Source organism: Etheostoma spectabile, chromosome 11 (assembly GCF_008692095.1).
Source record: "Etheostoma spectabile isolate EspeVRDwgs_2016 chromosome 11, UIUC_Espe_1.0, whole genome shotgun sequence".
In the NCBI taxonomy this organism is placed as follows: Eukaryota; Metazoa; Chordata; class Actinopteri; order Perciformes; family Percidae; genus Etheostoma; species Etheostoma spectabile.
In genome coordinates this window covers 19,994,807-20,005,066 of record NC_045743.1, presented here as the reverse complement: position 1 = coordinate 20,005,066, position 10,260 = coordinate 19,994,807, and the positions used below count along the sequence as shown (strand labels likewise).

Sequence of the window (10,260 nt, the reverse complement as noted above, 5' to 3'; positions counted from 1 at the left end):
AACATCCATTCCTTTAATTTTAATCTAAATAATTCCTAATTTCTGCATTTCTAACGCAAACAGTAGGTACGATTTCCTATAAATGAGGTTTATTGTAAAACTAAAGTTAATAAGTTAGTGTTATGTAGTTTTGAAAACGTCAAAAAGTAGAAAACCTTGAAAAACGTCAAAAGTGTTGAAAAAGGGACAAAAAACGCAAGAAAACCTTAAACATCGCATACATAAATATATAACATAAATATCTCAAAGCTTTTGGCATTTATATGAGCATAGAGTAAAATCGCTTAGTCATGTCGTAGCTGGTTTTAAGTTTACCGTTAACGGTTACGATTTTATGACTTAAAGTCTAGTTGGCAATGGAGGAATTGTATTGTATTTTTACTTTCGGAACCGGCTGTGGGCTGGACTTTTGAGTTTTATTAATTATCTCAGAAATAATTGTGATTAACAATATACAGCCCAGGATGTTTGGAGTTGCTATGACAACAAGTGACAGCTGCCGCTAGCATAGCTCCAGCTAAACAGCCTGACCAATAATCACTTATGTAAATACAATGTGGCGCATCTATACAAAATTAACAATTGTCATTCACAGTCATACCCATTAGGACCTTAGTTAAAGTTAGCAAACAAGCTGTTGTGTACAGATTAGAAAAATAAAAGCATAAATCCCCGTAGAGCAACATTAGCATAATGCTAATGAATGACGGCCATCTCCGCTACAGCGTTGTCATTTACGCTAATGTTAGCCTACTAATTAAACAAAGCACTGTAGTAGATTAAACACCACAGGCGGACTACATTATTTTAACACATGTAAAGGTGCTCAGGAATCCATAGTATCACAGGCTAGCTAACGTTAGCTAAGGTTACTGTTAGGAGATGCTACGCCGGTATTGCACACGCGTTTGATGGATCCAAAGTATAACCTACAGTGTAACCTATCACATTTAAGCTTTAATTGCGGGTATACAAAATGACCGTGGTTTTGTAAAATAATTGCGATTAGACCATTTTTTTAAATCTGTAATGCATTCTCCAATTAAAATAGAAAGAAAGAAACTAAAAATGGTACACAATATTAAAACAAAGTATATATGAAAGGTAAAATAATATTAGGAGTTAGCTACCTGGGTTGTTTTCAAAGACATCCCATAGGGATAACCTTGTACAGGCAACAACAAACCTTTATTAGCTCTGTGTTTGAATGATCTCTCGAGTATGAATAAAGGTTGAAATAATTAATGAAACAAATCTGCTTATTACGAGTCAGCCTGATTTAATGCCTGACGCCAGAGTGGCTTTATCCTGTGTGGTAACACAACCAGAAATACCCGGCACATCACACGTGTGCACGCTCAAACCTGCAACACCATTTAACTCATGAAATGTTAGGAGGGGGGTGCAGATACATGCTTATTAAGAACAAAGGAGAAAGATAATCGGCCTGATACGTGAATGCTTAGTTTTCTCTTTTATTGGTTCTCACACAAAGCAATAAGAGGAAATGAAGAAAATCCTGCGTGGGATTCACAAATCTCGCACTGACAGCCAAGTCTGCTCTTACCCACCTGAGGACGTATTTGTATTGATGTAATTGGGTTTGATCCTAAATTGGATGCGTGTGCCAGGCAGTTTGGAAATTGCACAGGGAAACCAATAAACCCATAGAAGGACAGCAGGCCAAGTGTTGTGAGTAAGCAACACAAACACAGCAGGCCGTGGTTCTTTTTGCACACTTTGTGTGCATAAAGTAGGGCTGGGTTCAAACAACTAATTTCACCGTTGTAAAGCTAGACTGAAGATATTAGGATCATGTGAAAGTAGTAGATGATCCGAGGAATCCATGTCGTGCTGCATAACGCTCCAAAGTTAAACTTCCCTCGCCATTTTCACAGGTGTGTGTGTGTGTGTGTGTTCCTGATCCTGTTCTTGTAACCTGTTCTGTGGTTGGGAAATATAAGAGGAGATTGCATTATTGTAAACTCCTTCCCCGCTTAATTGCAACTTTCATCGTCTGTAATCACACTGGTGTCTGTGTGATAACTGGTTAATTACTGGATATCCATCTTCTAGGTAATCGCTCTGCTCTTGATTCCTTTCCGACAGTATACGGAGGCTTAGAGAGAGAGAGAGAGAGAGAGAGAGAGAGAGAGAGAGACTAAAATGTAGTGATGAAAACCTGGTTTGACGAATTATTGCAAACTCCTAAATGAAGGTTTTTCATCGTAGCTTGTCCAACAGTGCCATTTCTCTTCATTGCCAGCATTAATGTTCAAATGTGCACAGCGATGTGTGTGTGTGTGTGTGTGTGTGTGTGTGTGTGTGTGTGTGCAGTCATAGTACATGGTCAGCACACTCACAGTCATTTGTATCCGATCCCAGCCTCACCTTACAAGCGCTAGGAATCCATCAACTATTTGCCCCCCCCCAACTGCAACGGCTGTTCCATTGTGAGTTGTTTATTTCCCCTCGTTCTTGTTGCTTCAGACAGCCGAGCCGTTTCACTCGGAGGGGCAGCTCCGAGTAATCAAGCAGGCTGCCAGCACGGCACGCACACACACACACACACACACACCACAACATACGCAACGCACGCCAACACCCCGGCCGCCAGACGGCACCGACCAGCGGAAGGGGTCAAGTGGTTTGTGTCTTGGCCGTGTATGGCCAGCAGGGTCTGGACACCCATACACACACACACACACACACACACACACACACACACACACACCAGCTTGTTTCCCTTCAGCCTGTCCGGAGGTCTGTCTGACGAATAGGTCAGCCCTCTGAAGGGATGAGGGAGGAAAAGCTAGAGCCGGAGAGCGAGCAAAATTCATCATGTGCAATCTCCTACTCACTTTCCCTCCGCCTCTTTCATTTTTCCATCTCTCTGAGTGTCTGCGTCTTTCTCTGAATCCCTCCTCCTTCATCTCTCTTCCTCCAGTTACAAAATAAAAGCTGCAGCACTGTGCATGTTCTGTTCCTGTTTCTCTTAGAGTTGTGTCATCTTGTTCTAACTGTCTGCTAAAGCACCGTCAGGTCTCACAGAGATTAGATAGCGTGTTTTTCTTCGCTGTCTCGATCCTTTGAAATGATACTTTAAAAACGATGCCGGTGCCTAAAGTGAAGAGCAGAAAATGACAGTTTTCGGAACGGCTTGCTGCTTAAGTCACATTTAAATATTGTAAGTGTAATATCTAACATCTAACATTCCTAAATCAAAATGTTTGGCCTTACAAAGTCCTACATTTTCCAAGCACTCCCTGCCTAGGTCCCTCTCTCTGAATCTGGAGCCTCCTCTTCATCCCCCGCTGATTCTTTTTCCTCGTCTCCTTCCCTTATTTCCTCGTCTCCTTCTGTGGTCTTCTCCTGCTCTGACCCTCCTGGTCTCTCCAGTTTGCTGCCCTCTCCTTCTTTATTTCCCTCCTTCTCTTCCTCCAGAGTACTTCTTTGAATTTTCTTCACCTTTAGCTTTCCCTTTCATGTTTAGGCTCCAGCTAATTTCTTCAGCTACTCTGGTCTGTAAAAGTCAATATGTGAAAAGCTCTGGTTGTCCTCATTACACTGTAGGGCCTTGTAGCCTATAACAAATATAAAATCTGAAAAGATGTATCACATGCACACAACAGTTATATGTTTAGACTACTTAATCCTATTATATTTGTTATTCCCCCCCCACCCTTGTAACCTGGCCTTACTGCTGTGATATGTGAGAGGAAGTGGATTTTATAGGACTGCTTAGCTAAACAAATAAAAATGATCGATCTCCCAACTGGCACTGTATTGTGTGTTGTAAATTAACGTCAATATATGACACGTTGATATGGATACAACCATTTGATATTAAGCTGTTCTTGCCTTTACTAAAGTCAAAACTAATCAAAGGGCAGAGTTGTCTTTCAAATCACAAAGGAGTGATTTTTGGCTAACCTAATCCTTACTTTACTTTAATACTTTATTCATCCCACAGTGGGGACATTCCCTCATTACAGCAGCAGTGGGTTTCTACTGTAAAAGCAAAAAAACACACAAACGGTGTTAAATAGACGCGCTGTTTTTGCCGATGCTGAAACGTGGGCGTACATTGCATTCATCATAAATGTAACTTTAAGGTAAGCGTGTGTGTGTTTAAACTTCACCAGGGGTAACTGACTTTACCTTCAGAGGCCCGGGGGCAGCTCGTTTGATGCGGGGGCGTAGCTAAGGAATGGAGGGCACAGGGCTAAGAATGCACTTAAAATTCAATTGTTCGCTTTTGGTAAATGTATTGCTTAGTTCAGTGTTTTGAGAAGCTTGTGGACATAGTGGCGGTTTTGTTTTTTACAAGTACAGCTGGGTTGGCCAGGCTCTAGAGTGTGGGGGGGGGGGCACGAGGGGGAAGGTGCCCCCCACCCACACGTAGAGCTCGGCACCCAGCTTACTGGCGGGCACGTCCCCCCTCTGCCCCCCCCCCCACTGTAGATGCGTCCCTGTGATAGGCAATGTGCTATAGGTGCTAAAAAAAAAAGGTTTGGTCCTTTTTTTTTTTTTTTTTTTTGTTACGGTGTACTTTGTGATGAATATTGTGGCAAAGAACGTGATCTCAATTTCTGGGATAACAAATATTTAAGCATATTTTCCCTAAATCATGCAGACCTAGAGCACAGTAAGCGGCGCACTAGCGCTTACTCCACCCCGAAAATAATCGGAATCGCTGAGAACCGTAATTGAAAGGAAGATCCGGACTCAGACTGGTTCAAATCAAAGCGATGCCGGTAGATGGGCTCGTTTTTAGGAGCCGGTGCCACATTAGCACCAGGTTCCGTTATCCAACCCTACTGTGGAGGTCTTGTTACTGCCTCTGTTGGATTGCTGTCATCTGTTCCTAACTGTCTGCTAAAGCAATGTCAGGACACACACACACACACACACACACACACACACACACACAAACACACAAACACACAAACACACTGACATACATACAGAGACATGCACACACACACACACACACACACAAAATGTACCGTATTGTTCTGAGTACGTATGCAGTGACATTTAATTAAGCTCCCAGTTGAAGCCATGAGCCACTTACGCTGCTGCTAACATTAAGCTAATCCTCCGGGGCCAAGCACAAGGCGTGGGCTCGCTCTCCAACATGATGCCAATGCTGCTAAAGCCGGATAAGTGGCTACCTTAAGGGGCCCTGCAGCCTCATGCCACATTTAATGTCATGTGGTGAGCTCGCTGCTCGTGTCCCTCACCGTACAGTAACGGCTGCTGGAGATTGCCAAGGTCCTCTTTAGCTAATCAGAAGCAAAGCACCACAACAACAACTGTACTGAGCTATGAAAAAATGCTGCAGGGAAGCCATTTAATATTGATTTTTAGGTAATAATTAACTGTGCATGCACATTAAAAAGTCTCAACTAAAGTGTATATGGGAACTGTTGGCTTTCTGTAAATAACATCGGAGTACGGTCTAGATCTGCTCTTTTATGAAAAGCACAATGAGATAACTGTTGTTGTGATTTGCCGCTATATAAATAAAATTTAATTGAATTTGCTTTACCAAGAGTATATAAGAGGCTCATTTAAAATTCAACTAGTGTTGCTATTCTGCTAATCCTGACTGTACACATTATCAACTAATGCATACAAAAAGGGAAACGCAACTTAAAGCTACTTCCTTAAGGCCAGACCAGGACTTATCCATTTAACTTAACAGTAATAACAATTATTGTAAAGCAGACTCTTATATCTATCTACAGACAGAACGGCTGCTGGCAAACACTGATAAGATGAACAGGACTATTACGGATGTTTCGATGAAGATGTCTGTCCATGCTGAGTTCAACATGATATAACTTGAGTTAGTTTTGCATGGAGATTTGTTTCTATTAGAGTAGTGAGAAAGTAAGTGCTGAAAGGGAAAAGAGGAAAAAGTTGCAAAAAAGGAAAGGAGAGTGATAGAGAGGGGGGAAGATAAACAGATGTGAGCTGTACAGCGATCCCTGTTCCTCCTGCTGAGTCAAAGCTGCTACCGCTGCTACTGTGTGTGTGTGTGTGTGTCTTCGGTATGGCGGGGCTTGTTGGCTATGTGGGTGTGTGTTTGGTGGTGTTGTGTGTTGTGGTGTGTGTGTTGTGTGTGCTGTGTGTGTTGTTGTGTGTGTTGTGTGTGTGTGTGTGTAGTTTTAGGTATGTCTGTGTGTTCCTTGGTGTGTGGTGTGTGTCTTTCCCGCTGTGTGTATCGTGTGTGTGTGTGTGTGTGTGTGTGTGTGTGTGAGTATATGAGTATGAACTGTATATCTTTTGCAATCAAAGTTTTTTTATTCAGGCAAAAGTGCAAAGCATTGGTCTAGATGACAATATGCAGAAAGTACACAAGTGTGAACTGTATATTGAATATGTGTTTTCAACCCAGCCTGCCTATTTCAGATATTAAACCTTTCTACACTTAAGGGTGCTTGGCGATGCGTTTTCAGCAAATGAGATTGCGATTGAGCTGAGGCATGGGATTTATATCGCTCTGCTTCCCAAAGGTCTGAGAACAACAGCTGCCGGAGGAAAAGGAGCAAGGAAGGGCTTTTGTGGGAAGTATGAGTGGATGGATCAAAGGATTGACAGATTGAATGGAAGGATGAAAGTGAGATAGATGGAATAGGCTATGTTTAGATGTTGATTGTTAAGGCAAATCCTGTTTGTTCATCAAAACCAATGAGTACAATCGACTTGTCTTGGTCTGGTATTTGTGTTCCACATCCTCCATCGGTTGCTGTGTTCGTGTTGCATGTGTGCACAGAAACGTCCTCTTGCTCCTCCCGACCACAACAATATGCCGTTTTTTTTCCTCTGTCACGTCTGCCGGTCTTAAGAAGTTTTGAATTTTGTGGTGGATCAGGCGCACATGTACTGGGAGGTTTATGCCTCGACGCGCAGGTCCGGGGTTCGAATGCGACCTGGGACCATTTCCTGCACGTCTTCTCCCTTTCACTCCTAACTGTCCTGTCAAAAATGAAAGGCAAAAATCTTAAAATCTTTAAAAAAAAAAAAGTCTGACTGTTACGCCTTCAAATTAAAGGCCTTAAAAATATCTTAAACATAATGCTCAACAGTCTTGAAATATGAAGTATAACAGTGTGGGACAATAAATGTGCAGAAGTTCATAATATTTAATTTAAAGTCTTTGTAACCCATATGTGCATCACATAATAATAATAATAATAATTGACACTTTATTCAAAAAAAAGTATTATTATACATAGGTCTGAATTACACACATGCTCAGTACAATACTACATACAATACAATACAGTACAATACATGCACTAATGGAAAGATGTCAGAGTGAAGGGGGGTTGCCCATGGAATGGCGCCCCGAGCAGTTGGGGGTTTGATGCCTTGCTTGAGAGCACCTTGGCAGTGCACTAAAAGGATACATTTCTTGTTTAGTTGATATCACTTCAATTTTAGTGCTGCAAAATGACCAACACATACAGTAGATTAGAGCCCAACCGATTAAAAATCCGATATTCTGATATATTGGCCAATATATATTTAAAAAATCCACAGAACATAAACAGTTTTCCCTAACATTAGTAATTTATAGTTATTTAAGTTCTCACTAAAATAACATAATAATTTGTTTTTTATCACAACAGAATAAAGGAACATCAAAATGTATTAAAGCTCTGATGAATAAAATGTACAAAAATACAAACTTAAGATATGAAACTTAAAGTCCTTCGAACAAAAACACATTAACAAAAAAATAAACAGCGTTGCCAACAGGGACGTTGTAGAGCGTCCTCTGGTGGATAGACTATGCAACGCCATCACTAACAGGGACGTTGTAGAGCGTCCTGCTGGTGGATAGACTATGCCAACGCCATCACTAACAGGGAACGTTGTAGAGCCGTCCTCGTGGGGACAGACTATGCAACGCCATCACTAACAGGGACGTTGTAGAGCGTCCTCTGGTGGACACAACTTGCACAACACTCACTAACAGGACGTAGTATCGTCCTTTGGATGGACAGACTATGCAACGCCATCACTAACAGTGGACGTTGTAGTCGCGTCCTCTGGTGGACAGACTATGCAACAACATCACTACAGGGACGTTGTAGAGCGTCCTCTGGTGGACAGACATGCAACCCCATCACTAAAGGACTGTAGAGCGTCCTCTGGTGGCCAAGACTATGCAACACCATCACTAACAGGACGTTAGAGCGTCCTTTGGTGGGACATACTATGCCAACCCATCACTAACATGGACTTGTAGAGGTCCTCTGGTGGACGACTAGCAACGCCTCACTAACAGGGACTTGTAGAGCGTCCTCTGGTGGACAGATATGCAACGCCATCACTAACAGGGACGTTGTAGAGCGTCTTTGGTGGACAGACTAGGTACCCCTCTTAACAGGGACGTAGAGCGTCCTTTGGTGGACAGCTATGCAACACCATCACTAAAGGACGTGTAGAGCGTCCTTTGTGTGGACAGTACTATGCTACGCCATCACTAACAGGGACGTTGTAGCCCGTCCTCTGGTGGACAGACTATGCAACACCATCACTAACAGGGACGTTGTAGAGCGTCTTCTGGTGGACAGACTAGGTAACCCCATCTCTAACAGGGACGTTGTAGAGCGTCCTCTGGTGGACAGACTATGCAACGCCATCACTAATAGGGACGTTTTAGAGTGTCCTCTGGTGGACAGACTATGCAACGCCATTAGCGTCCTCTGGTGGACAGACTATGAAACGCCAACACTCATAACATGGTTGACTGTCCGCTTTTATTTTTTAAATATTCATTATTCAGAATCATGTATTTATCATTATAAGTGATTCTGATGAATGAATATTTTAAAATCGGCCATTACAAATGCCGATACCGATACATCGGGAAATGCCTAATATCTACAGTATATAATAAAATAATGATTCTTGGCGTCTGTGTATTGATACAGTATTCCCACTGAAAATATCGCGGTCCTATGCAATATTGATTTTTATTTTTATTTAAAGCGCTCCTGAGCGCTGCGATGCTCTCACTTCATCGAGGCCTCTGTGTTTACATGCTTGGGGTGATGAGCAACGTGCTATAGGTTGTTTAGTTTTGTCATGGTCAACGAAATCGTGGCAGAGAATCTGGATATCAAGTCTAAGCGAATCAAATATATTCAGATTCATACGTTTCCCCGAATCGTGCAGGCCTACTTTCTGGTGTTTGGCTAGCTGTGTGTGTTGTGTGTGTGTGTGTGTGTGTGTGTGTGTGTGTGTGTGTGTGTGTGTGTCATGTCTCCCCTGTGATTCCTGTGAACAGCCAGCCCGCATTGTTCTTTTCAGCTTCAGTGAACCTCCTCTTCTTTAGGAACCAATTAAAGTGGTAGATGCTTATTGCCAGGCAACAGTAAGAGGGTCTCCAGTGTTGGGACACAGACAAACAACCATCCCGCAGCCACACTAAGTTTTTAAACGGCACAGGAAGCAGATTGTCTGGCGTTATACTGTGTGCGCGGACGTAGAAGTTGAAAATACTGAAAAAAATGTAATGATTTCCCTTCAGTTGTTTTGAATTCAACAAGCAATTTGCTTGTAATTTAGCAGAATACTGAAAGAAGAAGTACAGAAATGCAGAAATGAGTACACTTTAATGTCTTTTATTTATTAAAAGTCATATCGTTTATTAGTGATATTCAACAACGTTATTGTATATAGCCTCCCTGGATAATTATTACCTGGATGACTGAGAACCTTCACAGACATTGATAGTGTCCTTTTTGATAAAAAAAAAATATATATATATATATATATATATGTGTGTGTGTGTGTGTGTGTATGTATATATATATGTATATATATGTGTGTGTGTGTGTGTGTGTGTGTGTGTGTGTATATAAATGTGTATATAGTTATGTCATCTTTTGCAAAGAGATCCTCTCTGTCCTCGGGTAGTAGAATTAACACGGTCACATACTCTGTGTATGAATCCAGAACATATGAATGCAGGCTGGTCTTGCTGCTTTATTTGATCATATCTCTCACTCTCCCGCTCTCTCTCTGTCTGTTTTCAGATCTGAAGAGGGAGGCCAGCATCTGCCACATGCTGAAGCACCCCCACATTGTGGAGCTGCTGGAGACGTACAGCTCCGACGGGATGCTCTACATGGTTTTCGAGTTGTAAGTCTTCCGTCTGGCAAAGATCGTAACTCAACCAGGGCTGCACGATAGATAGATAGATAGATAGATAGATAGATAGATAGATAGATAGAT

The 10,260-nt window shown here is 42.0% G+C and overlaps 1 protein-coding gene across 1 annotated transcript in view; it reads left to right on the top strand.

Moving 5' to 3' along the window:
• caska (calcium/calmodulin-dependent serine protein kinase a) overlaps window positions 1-10,260 on the top strand; it is a 195,624-nt gene that overhangs the window by 82,301 nt on the left and 103,063 nt on the right. Inside the window, 1 exon segment of the mRNA XM_032529385.1 lies at window positions 10,062-10,167. Coding sequence (XP_032385276.1) covers window positions 10,062-10,167 — 106 coding nt within the window.